At 43.8% G+C, this 24561-nt stretch overlaps 1 protein-coding gene across 1 annotated transcript in view; it reads right to left on the reverse strand.

Moving 5' to 3' along the window:
• lrig1 (leucine-rich repeats and immunoglobulin-like domains 1) overlaps window positions 1–24561 on the reverse strand; it is a 38244-nt gene that overhangs the window by 7665 nt on the left and 6018 nt on the right. Inside the window, exons 2-11 of the mRNA XM_041957260.1 lie at window positions 17259–17330; window positions 16190–16264; window positions 9507–9644; window positions 9013–9156; window positions 7728–7871; window positions 7040–7183; window positions 5051–5194; window positions 2725–2805; window positions 746–817; window positions 205–276 (exon numbers count right to left, since the gene is read on the reverse strand). Coding sequence (XP_041813194.1) covers window positions 205–276; window positions 746–817; window positions 2725–2805; window positions 5051–5194; window positions 7040–7183; window positions 7728–7871; window positions 9013–9156; window positions 9507–9644; window positions 16190–16264; window positions 17259–17330 — 1086 coding nt within the window. The remainder of the gene's footprint in view (window positions 1–204; window positions 277–745; window positions 818–2724; window positions 2806–5050; window positions 5195–7039; window positions 7184–7727; window positions 7872–9012; window positions 9157–9506; window positions 9645–16189; window positions 16265–17258; window positions 17331–24561) is intronic.

A 24561-nucleotide genomic window follows, 5' to 3' on the forward strand; every position in this document is an offset into this window, starting at 1 on the left:
GAGAGGTAAGTACATGTGGTATATGTCACATCTATCTATTGCTCCTGTAACTGAATATGTGTTTCCGAGAGTGTGTGCGGCTCCAAAAGCACAGAGGGACTCGAGGCGTCTGTGGGTGTGAATCTGCTGCTGGCTGTTTTCTGAGTGTGTGGATTCGTGCACGTAGATGATGTGTATTTGTGTAAATGCATCAGCACAACTCACAGGGTTTTGAGGTTCTTCATTTTACTGAAGGCATCAGGCTGGATGGAACGAATAGCATTGTCTCCCAAGTTCCTGTTGGGACATGACGCATTGTCACATCAACTGTATCCACATTGCACACACACGCACAGGTTTTCATTAGCAAGGATCTGACTTTTAACCAAGGTGGAAACATATGCATGTCTGAGGATCATGCCAGCTTTTCCATTACTCCCTGCCCTCATTTGACAAAGGCCTGTGAAAGAGCTTATAGGAATTCCATTTCTTCTACGGAGCTCGCCATATGCTCAATAACTTTGTTCCTGCGCAGAGGCAGGAAAAAAGGGCCAAAGTTGAGATTGTGCTAGGCTAACGAGAGAGAAGCAGCTGGGCGCTCGCAAAAGCCTGTCTTCTCCTTTTACAAAGACGCTATTAAATTGCTAGCAGCCTGCTCTCTGCCAGCTACTTTTGGCAATACCCGTCCACCACCACCCAACCCTCTCTTCCTCACTCTCTCCCTCTCTCTCTCTTTCTCTGGCTGGTTGCATTGTGGGATACTCACAGGTGTTCCAGGGTCTCCAGGCCAGAGAAGGCTTTCTTGGCCACCGACTTGATCTTGTTTCCAAACAGAGTCCTGCCGTTTCCAAACATGAAGGGCGTCGATAGATGAAGAGAGAGAGAAGAGGGGAAGAAGGGAGTGAGAAGAGGGGGGTGAAAAGAGAGAGCAAGAGAAGGAGAGAAGCACAATTAGCAAGGCTGAATCTGATAAGAGTGAGGGGATTGGGGTATTGGAAATCTGAACTGTGCGGAGATTAGCCCGGAGGAAGGGTGAGGGAGACTGGATGGGGTTGGAGTTTGAATGTGTGTGTGTGTGTGTGTGTGGGGGGGGGGGGGGGCACCTGGACTCTGTGCCGCTCTTCAAAGACCACTTTTATCTTTATTAGAATTTAATAGCAATGACCAGGCGGGGCTGTGTATGTCTTTGTGTGTGTGTGTGTGTGTGTGTGTGTGTGTGTGTGTGTGTGTGTGTGTGTGTGTGTGGTAGCTCTTTTCCCTGCAGAGCTTGTAAGGACATACATGCAACCATGTGATTTTGTGTGTGTGTGTGTGTGTGTGTGTGTGCCTGTCAAGCCTGGTTTGAGTCAAGAAGTGAGCTGCTGTTCCCTGTGATTTGGGGTCCTAATCCCTCCTTCCACCTTCTCCCCGCTGCCACCTCCCTTCCCTCGTCGCTCTCCTGTTGTAGTATTTGCTTCACAGGAAGAGGAGACACGGCTGGCTGGTTCACAATGAAGACCCCAGTGTTCGAACTCATCCACATGTACACACAAACAAACGGCTGTCTTGTCACAGGGACGATGAGAGGACTAGTTTGTCGTTTTTGCAACTTTTATTTTGGAGATATAAAAAAAACCCCAAAAAAAACCCCAAAAAACAACAGACTACAATCCAAGATCCACTCATCGTTTTCTCTTGGCTTAGATCTATAAGATCCACTTCCCTCCCATGTGGCGGCATTCACAAGCTGCTTTAAGAAAACCCAGTGTGTGTGGTGGACACTTTGATGTTTCGCCCCTTCTCTCTTTTCTGCATCTCTTTTTCCCATGGTTTGCTTTGCCAGCGTTGGGATGCAGCGGGCCGCTTCCGCCAACGCCGTGACAAAAGGGGCAGGGTCAGAGGGCGGGGCGTGTGAGGCGTTTGATGTTGATGACTGAATGCAGCCCTCAATTTCACCCTCTCTCAGTTCCAAACAACAAGCACTGGGAAAGAGGGGACGAGAGGAGCGGAGGCATGGAGGAGAAATAGAAATAAGCCTATTGGGGAACGAACCCCTGCCAGCTTAAAGAAAAGCCCTTTCTCTCTCTTCTTCTCCAGTTCTTTCTCTTTCAGCGGTGCTCACACTGGGAACCATCTTTGCTGGACATCATCTTTTCATCCTGCAGGTTGATGGTTGCCACTCAGAGCCAAAACTCCACATCCTCTGTAATTTCTCAAATTGCCAATTTTTGACATTGAACTTTTTACAAGCTGCCTTGATGAAAATCACTGAGTGATCATGAAAAAATATAAAAAACAGATCCACTGTATCTCCTTCTTGAACCATTAGAGGGAAAGAGAACACAGTTTGGCCATTAAGCTAGAGTGACACAATGAAATCATAAAGCGAAAGCCAGACTGAAATGGAGACAAACTGGCCTGAGCTTCCACAGGATGACGGGAGTTAAAAAATTACCTTTGAACAAGTCTTGTAAGAAAATGAAGAGGGGCCCTATAAGTCACTGCAGTGACTTCCCTACCAAGTGAAGTGTGGGGTCCTGCGGGGAGAGATATCACACACCCTGTGGCCATTAATTGGACTAGCTGAATTTGGCTGGCAGCAAGGAGCGAGTCGGGATTTGGAGGGAAACTTTTGGATGGAAGAAAAAAGCTAAATTCTGTTTCTCTGATTGTTTCTGAAGAACAGCAGAGGGGGGTGAAAAGGAGGGGTTGATAGCGAAGGAGAGGCAGAGGGAATTAAAAGAAAGAACGAGAGGAGACACTCACAGCTTGTTGAGGCTGTCCAATCCAGAGAAGGCCCCGTTGGTGTCCTCTATTGTGCCCGAGATGTCGTTATGGTCCAGCTCCCTGCGGAGAATGAGAGAAAAGAGGGGGATAAGAAAGATGGAAGGTGGGAGGGAAGGAGGAGAACAGGGACAGGGTCTGCCAGCACTGAAGCGTTACACAGCCCTGGCAGAGGATGGTCTGGAAGTCACGGGTTACCCCTTTGCCCACACTCCCACCCTCGCTCCCTCCCTACATCATCCTCCCCCCTCTGCACCTGGCCTTAAGAGCCCCTCTGCCGCTCTGCTCTGCCAACCAAGCACATTCTTTCCTTAGAGGGGTGGAGTAGTGCATGCAAGTATGTGTGCATGTGCATTGGTGTGTTGAGGCAAACCCAGCACAGGGAAAGACATGTATAATTCATGACAGCATGGAGGGATTGGCGGGAACACAATGCCTTGTGAGAGGCCAAACAGTTGGGTCTATTCGTCCGATGGCGGCAGGTATGGCACAGCCAAAACTAAAGCCGAGAGTCTTTAATGAGGTTAGGAGGCGAGCTTAGCCATGACTGGGCAAAGACAAAATAGATTCCATGAAAAGAAAGAAAAGAGAAATGGGGGCTTCTTTTAGAGCATTCGGGGGTTTCCAAACACTTGTTGAATGCACTTTATTTCCCCTTGCAGGGTCTAAAGAACTACCTCGGTAGGTGAAGTCATAGCTGCAGAGGAGCCACCCTTCTGAATGGTAATTGAAAAGAAAAACAACAGAGTCGGAGGACTCCTCTGAACCATTAAAAGACTTTCTTTCAAACTTGAGAAAGGCCTTTGAGGTTGATGGTCAGGCACACCCTCCACCATCTCCACAATAGCACCTCCGCTCCTCCTCCTTTTGCTTTCCAACTTCTCTTATCCCCCTCTGGTTCTTTTCAGTCTCCATTGGCCGCTGTCTTAGTTGGACTGGACAGGGCCTGCCAATTTCCTACTCTTTCTGGCTGGCTGAATGTGAATGGCCGTTGCCTTGTTAAAGCAAGGCCAGTGGTGGGGGCTGTAGAGCAGGGAGACCGGGCACTGAGAAGGGGGGCCCCGATGAGCCAACGACCCCCGTGGCCGAATTAGAGGGCAGGCTGGCTTGTTTGGAGCTTTCACACCCCGATGCAGGCTCTAGCCCCATGCCAGCATGACCAGCAGCGCAGGCCCAATTAAAGCTCCCCCGGCTCCTTTTCAGGGCCCAACCCATGGCTGTCCTCCCCACCACTGATTAGATTAGGCCTGCCTCAAAGACACAGAGAGCAAGAGCAATACAAGAAAAGGAGAGAAAAGATTATGCAAAATCAAGACAGAGATAGTACTTGTATTGGGGGATAACACGAGGAGATGACAGAGTACATTTAGGAGAACAGAGGAGAAAAATGGGTATTAAGTGTGCTTTAAAAAACTAAAGCCAAAAGAAACAAAGTGAGCAATTAAAGACAAGAAAGGGAAACATGAGAGAAGGACTCAGATAGGGCGGGCACAAGCTAAGCTCCCTATCCCACCCACTATTTCCCTCTGTAGCTAGTTATCTAGCACCCAGTGTGCCAGCAGAGAGAGGCCTTATGTGCCTTGGCTTGTCACCCAGTTGTGAGAGAAAGCTTGTCTAGCAAGTTCTGGCACAACTCTCCTCTCTGGCTCTCTCACCAAGAGGAAGGCATAGCCAAGAAGACCTTGGTTAGGAACCAAGACCCCCAAGTCTTTCTCCTGGATTTATCCCCTGACTTTCTCCCTTTCATTCCCTCCTTTTCTTTCTTTAGGCCTTTGGGCTTTTTGTGCAAAAGGTGGATCGGGAGGAAAAGAAACCTCTGTCTTTATTCATGGCCTTTAAAAGCGAGGAAGGATCTCGAGGGAGGTGAGCGATGTGGAACACTTTTAGATCCAAGTTTGTTGGGAACCAGTGCTCCAGACAAAACAGAAACCCAAAAACAAAACCAGACAAAAGGAACAAAGTGAGAAAAGACACAAGAAAAATAATGAGTTGCCACAGGAACGGCAATAGTGATGCATGAACACCTCGTAAAAACAAAAGAAACCTCATGAACAGAAAAGAATGCAATTGAGATCAAACCCGTCTCGAAGAGTCAACAACTCCTGCTTTCTGAAGTTAAATGAAGGGACTGCGTAAGCCTAAATATCAAATATCACAGAGGCAAAACCAATATTAAACATCTCAGCTTTCACTGCTCCCAAGTGGCACATCTTTGCCTGATTGTCAGCTGGGGCAAAACTGTAATGAATGGGTTGTTGGGGGTCATTTGGGGCTTGGTAATGGCGGTCAGGGAGGGGTTGGTACTTACAGGATGCGTACGGCCTTGAGGCCTTTGAAGGCTCCCTCGGTGATGTGGCTGATGGAGTTGTGGCCCAGACGGAGAGTGTGGAGATCCCCCAGCACAGCCAGACTGCCTTCATCCAGACGAGTCAAGTTGTTGTACGACAGATTCCTGGAGAGAGAAACAGAGCGCAAGACAGACAGAGCAGAGGACAGAGGCAGACATGGAGACAGAGAGAAAGAGAGGAAAAACGGGGAAGAAAGAGAAATGTTCTGTGTGAGGTCTGGAAGGAGATGACAGGTTGGCAGAATGCTGAGGCAGCTCGCGACATCATTATACTTAAATTTCATGGCTGATTCAATGTCTATTTGCCACTCTGTGATGTGCTTTTCCATTGTGCGTTTTTCTTCACCACAAGATGTTAACAGAGAATGGGCTTAACAGACCTTAGAGCTCAACTGAGGTCCTAACTGTTTGACAGGGAAGAAAATACATTCTTGGTTGGAACTTTGCATGGCTACAACCTCCATTTATAAGCTTACTTGAGCATGTGGTAAACCCCAGGGGAATATACTGTCACTCATGTGAACTGCAGCCCTTAAAATGTTACTTATTTTCCTATCAAATCTCTTTTTTCTTGCACAGCTGGAGGAAATCCAAATGGGATGAGAACAGTCCATGGATTTCCAAGCAGATTCACTTGTGTAATTTGGAAAGAAACAACACTGCTAGTAAGAAGATGACACTTGACTCGAGGAAATTTACTTGAGAAACAAGGTGAAAATGAAGCCTTGTTTCAATGGCTTGTGAGAACATTTTTATAGTACGTATGAACTACTTATTGATAAATCCAATAATGATATTTTTCACCAGAGACGTGTTAGGAATCACTGCTCTTTGGCATGTATAGAGGCAGATTAGAGCTCCAAGGTTTTTCACTGAGAATGAATCCTCTTTTTGAGCACAAGTATCTTGTGTTTAAATTAACATGTGGTGGTCAAAGGCAGTGTTGTGCATTTCATTGGCCTCTCTGTGGCCCTTGTCATCGGTCTCCGTGGCCAGGCTTCAGGTTTGCTTGACCAGTCATGTGTGCAGAGATTCTCCCTGATGACCAGCTCAGCCTTGCATTGGGAATGCAATAACCGGCTCCACATAAAGACAAGTCACTCTTTTCTATCAGTCATTGGGGTCATCATAACTCAAATCACATAATTGCTGACTGGTGCAGCGTTGGGGGGGTGATTCAGGGATGGTGCTGGATGCAATCTTTCATTCACAGATGTGCGCACAGGAAACAGCATTGAGATACACAGAGCAAACTAAGGTGAACGCCATATATATCGTTATCCTGTCTGACTGTTAGACATAAACAAACATAGGCGCCACAGATACCCCAGGTTACCTCGCAGTTAGCAACGCCTCAGCTGAGCAAAGCACTTTACAGCAGCAATGGGACAGTCGTGTCAACAGAACGGGAACAGCTCTCAGATAATAACTCCTCATTCCGTAGACAAAGGCCGTGAAGGCGATCCTTCAGGGTAATTACCACAACACAACCGGTAGAGGATTACATGCCGGTTTGCTAAACCCCTGCGCTTCAGAACTGAGCACAAAAACTCTTGTCGAAGAGCTCGAGTGTTGTTGAGCCCAGTTCTAATTATGGGATAAACAGGCTTATTCTGAGAATAGCGTAGCGTATTGAGTGTTAAGGCACAATGTCATTTAACCCTTCGGAAGGTAGATGGATGATATGGGTGGGGGTGGGGAGTGTTCTCAGGCTATAGGACAAGTGGTTTAGATCCCTAAAGACAGAGCAAAATTTTACTTCGCAGTTGGTGTTATAAACATATTTTTATTTTTTTAATTGAAAAACGTATGCCCTGCATTCATTGCTTGCAACTTTCTTGCACTGCAGTTCATAATTCTAGGTTTAGGAACTTTAACCACTGTCTACTGGAAGAGGACATCTGGCACAAGAGTCTGAATGTTCGGGCTAATTTAAATGCTAGTACTCACAGTTCCCTCAGCTTTTGGCAGAACTTCCATCCGTCAGCGTTGATGCGGGCTATAGAGTTGTTACTGAGGAATAACTGCTGAAGGGAGGTCAGGCCGTATAGTGAGCCACTGTTCACCTCTGTCAGGCTGTTGTAGTCCAAGTGACTGCAAGAGACAAGAATAAGCAAAATAAGTATCACCAGGAATTAGGACATTGAGGATTTGGACACAGGGGTTTACAGGCAACAGGATGGCAGGAGTTTGGTGGTAATTGTTGCACCCTGAAATTACTAAATTGGCTGTGCTGTCTCAGAAAAACTGCAGTGTAATTGTGACCATTACTGTGTTATTTTGCATGCAGTTGAAGTAATGTGTAAAAATTGCAGGTCAGCAGGACAAGGTGTGATTGTTGCAATAGTGCGCAAGTTCCAGTAAATACTAAAATGTCTTATTTTTATAAAGGTTTGGATGAGTACTCCTGTAATAATCAGTAACCAGTGCAAATGGGATTAGTCTCTAGGAGCAGCTGGTGCTTGCTCCAAACTATGAGCTGCACCCAAACTTCACGAATCAGATGGTAAGTTTCAGATTTTTGGTTAGATATCATGTTTTATGACTGTCATGCAGACACTACAAATTTCTAATTTTTTGTAAATGTACTACTATGCTTATGTATACTGTTTCATTTTATTACTATTTTAACACATACAGGACTTTCATCTTGGCCAGGTCCCAGAAGGCCCCATCAGTGAGTTTGCTGATGCTGTTTCTTTGCAGCTTGAGGACCTCCAGGCTGGACAGACCCTGGAAGGTCAGACCCTCCACCTGACGAATACGGTTCCTGTTCAGCTCACTGCAGTGTGGACAGACAAACAAACAGAAATGTACCAAATGATCATGAGAGAAGATCAGTGATGCATTTAATCATACTTCAAACTCATACTGTCAAAACGTTCCCTCCATTTCAAAGCAGGAAAAACATTTTTTTCTCTTGACTGACTGAGGGATGGTTTGCCCTTATTCTATATTAGCATCCATCACACTGTAGCCAAAACAAAAGAATCCTGTAGCAGCTGGAGCTGCTGCATTTTGCAGTTAACAAACTCCAGGCTTAGCAGGCATTCCTCAGCGGTGTCCTTTCCACCTGTGGCATGAGGCCAGCACTGTATACCCCCAGGATTTAGCTTACATACAAGGGTCAACTTCCGACCTTATGAATTAACAGTGACACTAACAGGAGGTATCAAAGACCACGTGGAGTAAGTTATTAAACACTGCAACGATTATTCATTTCGCATATGACGTTTCTCCGTGTAACAGTGAATCTGTACATCTGGAATATGTGTGTCTGTGTGTGTGTGAGTGGGAAGATTATAAAAGCCCCCATGTTGGCAAACATAAACATTCACAGAGGTCTTTTGTGTCAGATGTGCATCAACACAACCATGTGCAGATACAGTGTCATCCGGGCCACCTGTCCAACAAAAGGCACCTGGGGAAACTACTGGAGCCACAATGGAGGAGACTCCCATTACGTGAGTCCCTTTGCTCTCAGGAGTGGAGGTGTTGAGCTACAAGTAGGTCGACCTCGCTGTTACGCTGGAGGGAAGTTTGACAAAGATAATGGAGCACGGTGTGGGAAATGTACTAACCACTTTGGGGATATGGAAGATGGCAATAAATTACCAATAATATGGCTCCGGTGTTTACCTAGTCAGACCTTACCCACCCCTCACACTAATAGCTTTCCAAATGTTAAACACACACAGACCTCCATCAACAGACACTACAAACTCCTCCTCATTTAAACTTCATTCTTTTTAATTCTGTAACGACTCCAAAAGCTACAACTGGGAAACTAGCATTTTGGACGTTTGTGTTTAGGCTGAAAATGAATATTGTTTTCGCAGGTCGAACTGTTCTGACAGATCAAAACACAATCTTGTCAGCACGCTAACTATGTTGTTTAACTGATGAAATCCAGTGGTACTCACAGATGGGTGAGCCTGGGGAGCTGGAAAGCTCTCACGGGGATCTGGCTGATGCGGTTTCGGCTCAGTCTCAGGACTTGTAGAGTTGAGCCCAGATGGTCCAGAGCTCCAAGCTCCGACACGCTGATCTTGTTGTTGCTCAGGTATCTGAACACAGAAACAGCACATTGTGGCATAAGAGATTTCTAACAAACCTCAAATAAGCTAAAACATGAATGGCCCTCTTTCTGTCTCTCTTGACTTACTTTTCATACTTTGTTATATACTGTACTCAATTTTACTCCATATGTTTTCATTAATACACTTTATGTAGCTTGAGTATGGTGTTTGGGATACAAACATGAGGGATCTTGTGTGCACTGTTTTTCTGTTGAATTTTATTTTTCTAAATACTACTAAATTATTTATTAAAGTTATCTAAGTACCTAAATTTTAAAAGATGTATTAAAGATTGTTATTCCATGTGACACACTGTAATACTAAGAGATTGTACTTACAGGTCTCTGATTTGGAGGCCTGCAGGGAAGCAGTGCCCTCGGAGCTCAGTGATGTCATTATTGCTCAGGTCCAGGGTTTCTACAGAAACCAGCTCTCTGGTACGCCGACCATCTATACTGCGGATCTTATTATGATGTCTGGAAAATAAAAAACACACATAAAAGGCATTAGGTGTGGTTGAAAATCCTCACAGACCTACGACTCTACCCTATGAGTGTCAGTATCACTATCTTGGAAAATATGACCCTGCTTAACTTCAGTGTTCTTTTCCCATCACCCAAGGAAGACACTCCAAATCCCCCGGCTTCTCTAAACCCACTCTTGGGCACAAAGAGAGCAGAGCACACATAACAAAGTGGTCTTCATCCACCTCAAAATGTGTACTTCAAGAGCTTCCAAACAGAGTCTGGCCTTCTTTAAACAATTCCAAGGACACCTGTGCTTCTCAACAGAGCTTAGACGCAAAATCTATTAGATAGACGGGGCCTCTGTGATCAGTCAGGGCCAGTTGAAGGGGGTTTTTGGAGTACTTCGGTGTGTGATGGAATGGAGAGATGGCTGTGTAATTTCAAGAAGTTCCAGCCAAAAAGGAGTGGGGACTACTGGCTAGATAACAGAGAAGCAAGACTTGAACCATCTTGAATAGATGCAGCAAAACAAACAATTAACATTCTTTTCACAGCAAAATCTGAAAAAATGGCCTGCTGATGTACCTGAACCCAGAGAGGAACATCGGCATGTCACCCTTTCTACTTCCAGTTTGCAAAGCTGACTAGAAAAACACAACCATCCCACTTTTAGGAGTCTCCACACAAGTAAACATTGCACTAAGATGTATCATTCTGCTTTGTCTGGCCTAGCTAGCCTGGGTGAGCCAGAGGACTGGACAGATTTTTGTTTATATTTTGGCCTATTATGGGGTCTCCTGTCAAGGGGTATCCTGTAATAATTTGGAGGAGAAGAGGATGGTGGAAACAATGCCTGACTGACAAAGTGACAGACACACTCACATAAGCAAACATTACACAGTAGGTATATGTTGAACAAAGCAGACGGACAGTAAATATAGAACACACAGATAGACATCCTTCTGCCTACTGCCTATACAACTGGTGTGTGTGTGTGTGTGTGTGTGTGTGTGTGTGTGTGTGTGATATGTGAGCATACATGAAAGACTTTCCTGGGTGACATATCTGACACATGCCTGGGTGCTAACTAGGGACAGGAATATAATTTAGTATCACTTTCTTTAACACAATTGGTCGGGGGGGGGGGGGGGGCTAACAAGTGAGAAAGTGTGAAAAGGAAAGATAAAATAAAGTATCTTTATGCGGTACACAACAAACTATAAAAGCACTAGACTTGACACCAGTCTCCAGAACTGCTATAGCTTCATGTACTGGGATTCTTCCTTTCGCCATTCACCCAAGTGAAAGCTACATTACAATGGTTACTTATTTTAAGCAAGTTTACTAAAGGAACCAATTCTATCATAAACAACTGGAGTTTTTAGTGTTTTGTATGCAGCTGATGTTATTAACCCATATGTCCTCTCTCTCTCACAGACTCCTTTTATATAAAACATGTGCATATGATGTGGCTCTGCTCAACTAGTCTACCCAGGCTGAATAAATTCACAGGACACTCTGGTAGTCACTGTCACCACAGACGGCAGTTCTGTACACTTCACAGAAAAACCAGAGAATTACAGTGCATTACATCACATAATTACCATCAGAAGCTGCGTTTCAGTTTCAACTCTCTCCATTTGTCCATACACATGCTCCCTTTCTGTTTCTCGCTCTCTGATCTGCATCCATCCCTGGCCCTGTGAAAGGGTCATGAGGAAATATCATCTGATGGGGTTGACCCATACAGATCGACCACTGGCACTGTGCTGGTTCTGCATGGGGCATTTTATCGATGCTTTCACGCCAAGGAGCTGTGTTAAACCCCCCCTTTCCAACATGGAGCTGACCTGCTTGGGATCCATTTTGCCCAAATCTCTGTATGTGTGTCTGTGTGTGTGCGTGTGTGTTAGTATGTGTTTGTTTGACAGAAAGAGCACGAGAGAGAGAGAGAGAGAGAGAGAGGGAGAGAGAGGGAGAGAGAGAGAGAGCAAGTGTTCCACTCATCAAAACAAGGTCAGTCCCTCCTTCCTTTCTAGCCTTCAGCCAGCAGATGGACACACACACGCACACACGCACACACACACACACACACACAAACATATTGGTGTACAAGGGGAGGAGGGGTCACACCACAGTGGCCCACCTGAATAAACAGTGGCTGAAATGGTTAAGGATGAGCCATGCAGGCACGCCTGGGCAAACACACACACACACACACGCACGCACACACACACACACACAAATAACAAATGCACACATGGGACAGAGCAACAGACAGTGGCTACAGTGAGCATGAGCAAAAGGACTGAGGGGAGGAATGGGGGAAGGGAAAGGAAGGGGGGAGAATGAAGGGGTGAGGTGGGGTCAACAGCTGGTGACCTTTGCTGGGAAAAACAGATCAGTCTCAAACTGGTGGGAGAGGTTGACCTCTCTCACTCTTTCTCTCGCCCCGTTCTCCTTCCACCACTCAAACCAAATTCCCCCCACCCACCCCAACCCTCTCATTCCCTCCCACAGTCAGAGCCCAGCTGCGTGTGAGAGACAGATAAAGCCCTGGCGCTCAGTGTGTTTGAAGTCCACACATACAATAGTAGCGTTTATAAAAACTGATTATCATACGACTAGGGACATTTCTGATAAAGAAGAGCTGGGCTCACTCATGTTCCCTTTGATGTCCAGGGGCCTTATTCGCCTTGAGTCCTCTTAATTCCAAATCTCATTACCCTGCCCCATTGACCATCTGATTATCATGAGCCTGGCTCATTTTGACACTTCTTTTGATGTATGGAAAGCGCATTGGCGGTTTACACTAGCATGCCCATTCTCCCGTTTCTAGTGTCATCTTTGAAAGCGATTGTTTGGCCCGTCCCATCCCGTTTGAAGCTGGCGGTGGGGACAAAAGGAGAATTATTTCAAAATCAGATCATCCAGCGGGCCATGATTTCTATCTTGAGCTGTTTTAAAGGCCCCCTTTGATGTTCACTGAGCAGGCGATGAAAACAATGGGAAAGTTTGTAATGTCACTGACAGTGTATTTTTAAAACTTTTTGTTACCTTTTTTTGCCATCCTGCTGTGGCATTCTGGGAGTTTGAGGGGAAAGGAAGTGGAGGGAAGTAGACTCATCAAGTGCATTGTGGGACTGTGGGTGCCTGCTGTGTGGTTAGTTCATCAGGAGCATCTAGGCGACTAGGTGACGTTTGCTTTCAATTCAAGATAAAAGATGCATCTCAGAGCTCTGTTGTGATTGGTTGATGGCCATCTAACCAACTGATAGAGACTGGCCCAACAAATTTTAACTGCAGTAATACAACCATATAGTCAGGCTTATCTGTGCCTAATGAATTCCACAAGAGCTGCCAGGCATTGAAAGTAAAGGAATAAAAGCTAAAGAAAGCAGAAAAACATGAAGGAAAAGTCACCTGTCAACCAAGCAAGAGATCAAGAAGAAAAGAAGAAGGAAGAAAGAAAAAAAAGGAAGGAGGGAAAAAAATCCAGCCCACTCATCTACACCTTCTTAGTCTACCTACTTCTTTTTCTATTTCAGATACATGACTTTTTTTACCATATTGTACATCATATACTGCAGGAGTAAGTCATCAACTTCCTTGTAAGTGCAAACCTTCAAAGATTCCGAATCAGATAACTCTGAATAGCCGCTGATAAGATTACACAGTCTGATGATCATGTTGGAAAAAGTTAATCATCAGCAATCTTGACAGTTCTTGAATGAACATGAAAATCTCCTAGCAATATTAAATAACATGAATGACTAAAAAAGATTTGTTCAAATCCCGTTTCCAACAAAACCATGTAAAAACATCAAATGAAAATTTGAAAAACTTGTACTTCTGCTGACAAACATTGCCCTCTCCAACTCCAAGTATAATGAATACTGTGTGCACTACTGCCATTCTGCTTGATTCACTCCAGATTGTGGCATAGTAGGATCATAATCGTACAATATACCATAAGTGTTTGTCCTTTCCTTAGTACCTGGTTTGCCCACACCACAGAAATTTTAACTCAACATTTAAAGAGCCAGAAATTCGAGAAACTTGAAATTTCCTCAAGCTATTTAAAATGTGTAATTCTACAAACATCACTTTACCACTTCTGTCAGACAGTGCAAACCTCATCAGCCACTAGCAAACTGATACGCTCAAAGACTCAGAGGCAGTCAGACAGTAGCAACCACATACAATGATGGTCCCTTTTAAAGAGTTCACTGTAGAATCGGGGGCTGAAAGGTTTTATTTTCTCAGTCCACTTGCTTGTGTGTGTGTGTGTGTGTGTCTGTGTGTGTGTGTACATGTGTATTATTCAGGTTGTGGGGACATAAATCTGTTTATAGTCACAGTGTGGGCACCTTCCTCATTGGGCCAAAACGGAAGTCCCCATAACAAAAACCATTAAATTTTAGGGTGAAGACTTGGGTAAGGTTAGGTTTAGCTTAAGCTTATGGAAAGTGTTAGGGTTAGGCAGGTAGTAAGGGGGTAAGGGTTAGGGTACGTCTCCAGGAAATGAATGTAAGTGTATGTAATGTGCCCAAAAGTGAAGGAAGCACAACTGTACGTGTGTGTGAGGGTGTGTGCAAAATCCACAGTCTCATATAAACTTGTAGTCAGACGACATTCCAGACTATCTCGACCAATGCCAAAGGAACACTACCCTGCAGTGTATTGTATTTATTTTTGGGAATAACCCTGTGTATGGGTTCACCTCTCGTTTCCCCTTTTTGCTTCTCTACCCTCCTGCTGCCACCTCCACTACTTCTCCTTAACCATTCCTCTTTCGATATGTGGTGATGTCATCCTGATCTGACACGATTCACAGCCCCCATCCTGTCTTCCCTCTCTATTTTCTCATCCTTCCTCCCCTTCTCACTGTCACCCATTTTACTGTAAGCCATGTGACTGACAGCTGCAGCTGCAAGTGCTTCAGCGGGCCCTCACTTCAGCTGTGTGGCTTTGTAAAGATCCGACCCTCCCTCCAGCCTCCATCACGCCTACAGGCCTTACCCTAGCAACAGGCTTCAAGTCAGGCCAAAAAAAGACACCTCGATCATTTGGAGGGGCTGCTGCTCTGCATAGTTTGTGCAAGTAAAGGTGAACTTGCTCCGATCTGTTTCATATCAAAAGCAAAGTGAACGGGAGCTTGTGCTAAACCCTACACATCGAGACTGGAAGCACACACAATAACAACTCAGGCCTTTTGGAAAGATGACACACTTTAACAGACAGATTTGCTTACTCTTCACTAACTGTTCACATCTTTCAGAAATGTTCTGACCTCATGAGTGATCATGATTAATTCTGAGAAGTGGGCAGATGACACAGATCACACAGGGAGAGGCGAAGGTGTGACTCCCACAAAGCTCACCACTGACTATGACACGACAATGACCAATATTACAGGAACCTGCAGCTGTACACTTTAGTCAGTCAGCCGGCATGCTAGCATGGTGTGAAAGAATATGCAGGCTGAAGCTAATGGTTAGCACTGGACTAGCTTAGGGGAGTTTGACTTCCTTGTTTCAAGTTGAGTGAGATGTAAGAATGTTCCTCGGTCACAGAAGGGGAAAAAACTATGACAACAGTCCACCCAACAGATGATTTGGATGGAAGGCTGTCACAATTTTATGTGTGTTTGTGTTGGTGTAGAACTGAATTAAATAGTATATATATAATTTAAGAATTATAAGCTTTAATATCAGCTTCAGCCTTTTGATTTTTACGTTCACTTATTTTGGTCTAACCTTAGAAAACCTTTCATTGTGCTGTATTTGTTTCATATACCTCACATTCCTTTAGATAGAGCATCATAGTAACAAAGAAAATTGTCGAACAGAGATGACGTTGAAGACTTAGTGTGATGTTAACCATTTCTTTAAATAGCAGTACATCAATTATTATTAGGCTAATTTCTAAAATATAACTTCCATCTGATGGAAGTATTATGAACTTCTGTTGTATTGCCTTTTAATTAAATGCTGCGTTTACTGGCTACAAAACTGCAACTTGAATAAAGTTATCAAACTAAGCACTTTCTTGCCTCAACAGCCTAAAAATGAGACTGTTGATGGACTACCAAGCATCACGTTTATGACATACACAAGTGCACACACGCCGTTCCCAAATAGGGCAGTAAATCTCCAGTGAGATGCCAGTGCTTGCAGTCCCCACAGGCACCGTTTCACAACTGGAAGCACCAAGTTGGAACTACATACAAGCTGACTCTCCAGGCAGCCAGCACCACTCACTGTAGACAAGAGCACATGGCCAGCTAATAAGACTAGTCAGTGACATGACCCAATACTAAGTGTAGAGGGGATTTTTGATCTAGTTTAATATAATAAAGTCACATTCATGGCTAACATCACATTAATGCAGTATTACTTCTCAGATGCAAAGGCATATGGATCCTGCACAGATGTCAAGAGACTATTTCAAGAGCATTTCAAAGAGGCCACTGACCTAAGAATACAGTAACAGAGAGGCAGATAATTTCAGTACCATGTTAAGCAGTAAATGGTGGGCAGGGGGGTACTCACAGGTAGAGAGATACAATCTTAGAAGCAGCCTGTCCTAAATCTGGTATGGAGGTCAGCTCATTGTGGTCCAGCCGCCTGAAAGTGGCAAACACAAATTGCAGTAGGTTAGAGAGCAAAACTGGGCCCTAAAGGAAAACACAAAGAAATGCACAACAGTGACATGTTGTATGAGATTAGAGGACTTAACAGAGGCACTTATCAAAGTAGAAGACACAAAAATTAGGAGCACAGTAAATAATTTTAGTAGTCTTACTGGTGAAAACAAACAAAAGTAAAAATCCTTATTTCAAATCTCAAATTTAGGCACAAAAACAGAATCAGCGTCAAAGTAAAGCTACAATGTTTGAGAGGTTGTACTTCAATTGCATAACTGTATATGCTAGCTGAGATGCCACGGTGTTGTCGTGGCTATTCCACATGCTCCACCGCATGAGACTAAATTCAATCAAACCTTGCATAAATCAAAAGAACTCAAACTCAACTTGTCACGTCAAGCAAGCAAGTAGCAAGTCATCCTTTTAAAAACCAAAAATAACATGGGAGTAAAACAGATGTCCGGGAGCGTATGACTGGCTGGTGGGCCTGCCAAAGATGTCACCGGTGTGTGTATCATCAGTTAGCTTGTGTATGTGGGTGCATGTGCCTTGTGCAATGGCGCTGAGTGACACAGAGCCAAGCCCTCTCCTCACCATATAAAATATTTACAAGGCCAGCGTTGGCCACAGTATCGGGTGGTGGAGGGGAGGCTTAATATAGAAAACCACCACTTTATTCTCAATTGGACTACGCTCAAGGCAACACATACGAGGATGCCACTAGGAAGTAGAGTGGCATCCATAGATGTTAGTCAGAATTAAGTCATTGATAAAAATGTGTCACACCTGATGCTCATGGATTAAACAAAATAAAATAAAAAAAGCTACATACAGAGTTTAAGACTCACAACAGAGAAAAAGAGATTATCAGAACCAAACACAAGTCCATTAGAAAGTACTGAAAGTATTCAGGGGGTCGATTGCCTCGATGGAAATCAGGTGTACGTGTGAGAATTCTGTTGGTGACTACTTACAGCTCTCTCAAGTTGGGAAGGTTGTCAAAAGCTTCAACATCGATGGTGGTCAGCTTGTTCTGGCCAAGATTTCTGAAAAATAAAGAATATGTAGTTAAAAAAAAGATGTTCTAATATTTACGGAAGGATCAAATTATCAACAGCACAAAAATATTTTTCATAGCACTTGTCATAGCAATTGTTCAGTAGTTCAAATAAGGATCTAGATCAATACCAACAATTATCTCTTCCATTTGACAAACAGCCTCATCCGTCCGCATTAAGTATGCCTGAAAACACTGCAGTACATCCATTCAGCTGGCCTTCAAGGAGGGCCAGATCAATATTATCGATACAGAGCGCCTCTCTCTCCTGGCTCACTTTCCAAACATAACCCACAGGCTATTCATCTGCAGCAGTCAATTTGCACTTTAGGCTAACAGTGTATTTAATAGCTGGCACTTGACTTGCACGGAGGCTTATTAGAGTGATTTGTCCAGTGATATAACGTTACCACCGTCAGAGAGCAAGCGAGAAGGAGGTTTGTGTGTGCATGCACCTCACTCGCATCTGCCTTTCAGATTGAGCTTCCCACGCCATGTGAATCAGATTTATTTCACGCATAAACAAGTGCTATCTCTGTCACACTCACACACCTCCTGGCTGGCTGGCATGCAGCCTGCCCGTTGGCAGAAAGGAGGCTGCAGTGAGAGTGGTGTTTGTGTTTGTGTGGTGGGGTTAGGCTGGGCGAGACAAAGGGAGCCCACAGCTCCGAGCCGCCTGCCTCCCGCCCCTCCATCCCCCAGTCCAGACGTGAGAGACAGCCCAGGAATGTTTCACAAGCCTGCCGAGAGATGGCTGCTTGTTCCCAGAGACTGGGGACACTTTTTACCTGATGTAACACATTCCTCGTCCTCATGTCCCACCGTGGCCTTAAAAGACCGTCGTGGCATGGGGGTGGGGGAGGTCGGTTTAGGGGCTGAACTCTGAGGCAGAAGTTACTCCATGTCATCGAGTCTTCATTTTTGTAGGACTGGATATTAAGTAAGCGCATGTGAGTCGACTGAGTCAATTCCATGGAATAAGACTAGGATTGTCTCACATCATACACACTCCAATTTTTAATACCGTTTACTCTCATCAATCTTAATCCCAGTCTAACTTGACAGATTTCCCTTTCTTGTCTTCTGTGCTTGATTGCAGATAATGACAGTCTCCCTCCCCAAAGCTTTCTCCTCGTGTCTGTGTATGTGTGTGTGAGTGTGTGACGAGATAATAGCTGTGTCTGCCCTCCAGGTGCAGGTCTGACAGGAAGGTGTGCATGTGTGTCTATGTTATGATCATTTGCTGGGGTGCCTCCCATTGTGTCCCAGATCACTAAATTGCCGTCCCCTGCAACAGGAGGCAATTACCTCGTTATGGTGAAGCTAAGTGAAAAATCACACGGCTGTCCTACAGGCCACCTTTGCCTGGAGGTACATATATTTAGCCAACAGACATGCACACAGCCTAAAGAAGATTAACGTGAGAGAGCGCTGTCATCTGGAAGAACAATCACTACTTTTTATCAACCTGCTTTTGACACAAAACAGGTCAAGGAATTTTACTAGTGAACTTTGCATTACAAGCAAATGAAGATTTATCCAGGAACATCATCTGCAAAAAGAGATTTTTTTTAGCATTTAAAATGTGTCGGGAAATTGGCTATGCACTTATTCTTAGGCACAAAAGTCAAAGCTTAAAATACAGACCAGGACAAAACAGAACAAAGGGACGACTAACAAAAAAGCAAGTCACGTTTGAGAGACAAACCTGCCGTACTGGTGCTAAAGGCCACAGCAACAAACAAAACTGGTCCTTTGTGCATGGATGCAAGCATGCATATGCCTCTTTCTCAGTCACCTATGGTATTTACACAACTAAGCCTTTTTCTCTCCATCTCACTCAGTCAGATTTATTTTCTTCCCTATCAGATCAGATAAGTTTCACAGCATTTTAACACCTACTGTATGAAGCGATGGTGATAAGGCTGGTTTCCCTCCCTCTCCCTTCCCCCCTTTCTCCTGTGGAGGGAGGGGTTGGTAGTTGCTAAGCGTGGTTAATGCTTTCCAGAAAGTGACCTTACAATCATGCTGTTTCTGGAAGAGTTTGCCTAGCCTAGAAGCGATTAGAGTTTTTGATTTAGAGAGATGCAGACGTCCAGACCAGCAAAAACAAACATACTGAGAAGAAGAAGATCTGTCCAAGTGACCTGACAAGTTCTACACTAGCTGCAGAGGACCAACCAGCGAGGTCACAATAGCTTCCAACAGTTTATATGATACAATTCAATCAGCCGGAAAAAGATGTATGGTCAAGATGGGAACAGTCGCTGTGATTAACCATGGCAAACACTACAAAGCAGTTTGGCTTAAAGCTTCAAACACAGCATTCCATTGTATGGTACCACTAGTTTATACAAATGGGCAGGACTGTTTGACATTAGTCAGCGGGATCAAAATCAATGCACCCTCTGCCAGGTACTTAACTAAAGAAAGTGTGTGATAATTTAAGGCTGTGTGTTAAGCCAAATACTAATTTTCCCACTGAATTCAAACGGCTATGACTGGTGCACTGCAGCCAGGCAAGTAGTTTGTACATTCATTAAAAACTTTATTAAATTATCTGTGTTTTAAAAAGACAATTTAATAGGAATATTAAAACCAATGATTGTATTATTACTCTTGTACTCACAGTTGTTTTACAAGTATAATTTAAATTAAATTCAGCACTTTATTGATTCATCAAACAATCACAATTAACCACAGAAACGTACTATGATCATTCTGGTGGCACACTCTAAGTTCGTCAAAGTTCCCCTGACGTCATCATACTCAAGTTAAAACTGACTGATACTAAAACAAAAACAGGCCCAATTCAACATTTACCATCTCTTCTGCACCACAAACACAATTCCAGTGTGTCCTAACAATCTGTTGGCCATCACTGAGGTCAGCATAACCTCTTTTCTGTCAGCAGAACTGGACGGACACAAAACAGAAGGCAACTGGAAAGAGGGCTAGTCTGGGATAAACAGGTGGCGTTTCAGTCCCACCTTCCAACCTCACCCAGCCACCACAGCCCAAACACCTCCCTGCACATTACAAACAATGAGCACAAACACTGAGGGACTTAAATATCAGAGGGAAAACAGGGCTAAATATACTGCATGTTGCACATGCTACGGAAAAAATCGTGAGTGAAAATACTACAGTAATACATGCATGTAGGTCAGGACCCTAATCCACAATTGAAATCATCATGACTCCTGTTATGATGATGTAAGACATATATTTATGATACAAGATAGATATAAAAACTGGGTTCCCTTACCAAAACACCAATGTAGATAGTCACTTACATAGATATCTTATGAAGATAGTAACAGTAATATTTCTATTATATGCAAAATGAACTTGCCCTATATAATTATATAGTATAATCTTTTTACTTACTGCATTGTAATACCCATAATGTTATTTTATTTATAATTCTGGAAATACATAAAGGCTCAAATTGTTAAAATGACATAATTACGATACACACTAAAATAAAAAGACTACTTACAACAAGTTGAGCTGACATGAATCTTAGGATTCCGGTTTTTCATGCCTGTTTAAGTGACGAACTGCACTACTTCTGCTGGTTTTTACAGATGGTGACAGACATTTTATACTCATCAATTTACACAATTACATTTATTCCACAATATTGTGGCTACTACTAAACTTTCCTCTGTGTGCAAAAAAGTTTTTGTACAGCCCCGAAAGAGCTTCTCTGTGGAACAGAAACAAATAATCAAACACCTGTCACCCTGAAGCAGTGTCATAATCAGTCAGGTAATTAGTCAATACAAAATTGATTTACATAATTATCATTGCCTAAGTCATCAATCAAGTATAAAAGCCAGCCCTTTGCTAGCTGCAACATGGGGCTTTTCTCCACGGAGGGTTAAATCAAGGGCAACTGGACCTTACTGTAGAAACTTGAAAATGTTTCCAGTTGCCCTTGATTCAACCCTCCTTGGATAACCATAACCTGGATGACTGAATCTTCACAGACATCTTATTGACGTTTTTCTCCACTTTTTATCATTATAAATATGCATAACTTTTGAGTTTTTGGACTGTTTGTCCGACAAATGTTACTTGTGACCTTATTAACATGTGATGTGCATTTATCTTTTTCTTTGAACCTTCTTAGCCTTACAAAAATAATTGCTAGATCAACTCATGATCAGCCAAGGACTGGAAGGATACGTGAGCAATCTGAAACATCAGCTTCAATGCTGAGGCTAAAACATGCAAAAAGACTGGGAATGACCTTTAAATTCTATTATCACCACAGCACTCTCCTTTGTGATAAAAGCTAAAAAGAGATGTAAGAGGTGAAAAAGAAGTCTTCATATGACAATGTGATTAACTCATAAAAGGCCCGTCTGACTGAGCAAACTGTCTATGAGAGCAAAATAGGGCTCAGCGCCTGCAGTAGACCGTCATTGCTGGACCGTGTAGCTGATCTGACATATAAAACTCATTAAAAGGCTTTAAAAAATAGCTGCGTTATGGGTGCTGTGGGAGTAGAGGAAAGCTGGGAGTACAGGAGTGATGTCATAGCATATGACACTATGCTTGTAAGTCAGCACACAGTCTGTGTGTGGGAGAGAGGAGATATGAGGAGGGAGGACGAGAGCAGGGACTTACACATACAGAGATACATCATCATTATCTTTCCCGTTTCTATCACAGATAAATGCAGTGTGAACTTTGCTCGCTGAAAGTGTGAAGTGATGTCAGTGATGAGCCTTCTGTAGTCCAGCTGGGAGACAAAGGCCCTTTAATGTGGTCGATTTCAGAGCATCATAAAACTAGTCAAATAATAACCCGAGTGTCTGAGGGACACACACACAGGCGCACACACAAACACACAGAGTCTTCCTGTCATTAAGGGCCAGTTTATAGCCAAGCAACTGCAGTGAGAGTGTACACAAAGCCAACACCAGCTCCAGGCCACCATTTTACACACCAGTCAAACAGAGGAAGGAAACGGGCAGAACAAAGGCAGTATCTTATCAACGCTGACAAGGTTAAAAGCACAAGCCGACGAACAAGATTTGTAACAATAATGATAAATGTGAAGAGCTCAAATCTGAGTAAAACACTCCGAAGCTCTTAGGGGGGTGAAGGAGAACTTGGTTTCAAGATCAGAGAAATGTAGCGCTGATGGGATCAGCATATTTCACCATTTGAATTACAGATCTCCCCCTCCTCCAACACACACAGACATATACACACACACACAAATCAGTTGCTCTGGCCTTTGAAATCAGTCAGGCTAGGAGCGTGACTCAGTTTCAGAAGTTTTCCGAGGCAGGAAGACGGGCCACATCTTGGGGCCATGTGCACCGCCATTCTTCACGCTGCTGGTTTGGGGCTGAAGCGGGGCACTCCAAACAAACAGGGAGAAGGTAGGGGAAAAGGGTGTGCATTTGCCTGAGGCACTGCCTGAACCTGCAGCCAGGCCCAATGAAGCCAGCCCGGACTTCTCTGGATGAGAAACACAGTAACACTCATGCTGTCCACACACACACACACACACACACACACACACACACACACACACACAGACACAGACACAGACACAGACACAGACACAGACACAGACACACACACACACACACACACAGACACAGACACAGACACAGACACACACAGACACACAAAGGATCACGGTCCCACATTTAACACTGGATACGAGTGCGATAACATTGCAATTTCTTACAAATGGCGCCAGCTTACTTCATTATGAGTAAACGGAAATGAATGTCCCCAATTAATCTGTAAGAATAACATAAGTGCTGTACAACTCTTAAGTGGTGCTATTGTTTTAGTACTGTGCAGACAGCTGACCTCTCAACTTCAAAGCAAAGAAAAGGACAGAATAATTAGTCAATTTGCTTTCATACTTATTGTTAATTATACCAGCGGAGCACAATTCTGAAACAATTACACTCCAGCCAGCAGTGAAACAAGTGTCTAAATAGTGGACTGCGCTATCTTTATAATCTAAGTGCATGTGAATGTGTGGCTGTCTAGACAGTGGAGCTCTGATGCTCCTTTCCTTTCTCCATTATCAGAAGGGACAGACACTAATATGGGACAGGGATGAAAAAATGTTTGGCCCAACTTAGCAACTGAAAGCTTCACTCACTTCTCAAAGAACTGCCTCTTTTTTGGGGACAAGCTGCTTCACTTGCGCAGCAACTCTCTCTCTCTCTGTCCAAGTCACATTTTTTTTTCTCCAACATCTTCTCCAGATTTCCAAACTCTTACCAGATGTAGAGAATTCACAGATGATTCATCGATCAAGCCCACTTTGTAGACACCGACTTCAGGGGAGAGGGAAAGGTGGAAAAAAGAAAAAACTTGGCGCCCTAAAGTGTCTTCACAAAAGGGCCATCTATTCTGCTGACTGGATTTTTGTAGAATGACTTGTAGCAGCAGCTGTTTGATTGTCATTAAAGCCAGTGCAAGGCCATGAGCTCATTCCATATCTTCATGTTAATGTCAGACTTTATCTCTTGTTATTGGAGTATGGGCTCAACCTTCGCTGTTCCTTCCTAATTTGTTCAGCTAGTGTTTTGCATGAATCATCTCAGACGGTTAAAAGAGGATCATTTACATTTTTTAAAAATGCTGCTTTAAATTTCCAAACAAACAGTGCTGTACTTTCACCATCGACTTAATACCAAACAGCCTGATAAGGGAGGGAAAAGTGAAGAGCAGCTGATAAAAATCAGAGCCAATGATAATATCATTCTAAACCCTTCCAAACACTCCAGTTTGACTTTAAAATATCCGCAAGAGGACATGCGAGTCACAAGGCTGGGGAAACTATGACAATGAACAAACTTGGTATAATCACTCCCAATACCACAAGATTACAAGGCTGCGTAGCAAGAAATGCTGTAGAAACCACAAGAGGCTCAGCCCTGCTGAGTGCTGCTGCATCGTTGCCCCAACTGCTGAAATGAAACGTGAACCTGGTTACGCAAAAGAAGCATTTCTACAGTTCGCTGTTCATATAGCTGGTCCTCCTATAAAATCCAAACTTACTAACAATTGCAATGGCCATGTTAGAAACACTGCACCAAGGGCAAGTATAGTCCTACTGTGGCAAATTATGCTGGCATGTTTATTCATAGGTTAGATGAAGTTAAACACAATCTAAAAATAAAAGAGTAGTGTCTGATAGTATGCAACATACAAGCAGACAGCCCAGTAAT

The sequence above is a fragment of the Chelmon rostratus genome, chromosome 2 (genome assembly GCF_017976325.1).
Source record: "Chelmon rostratus isolate fCheRos1 chromosome 2, fCheRos1.pri, whole genome shotgun sequence".
Lineage (NCBI taxonomy): Eukaryota > Metazoa > Chordata > Actinopteri > Chaetodontiformes > Chaetodontidae > Chelmon > Chelmon rostratus.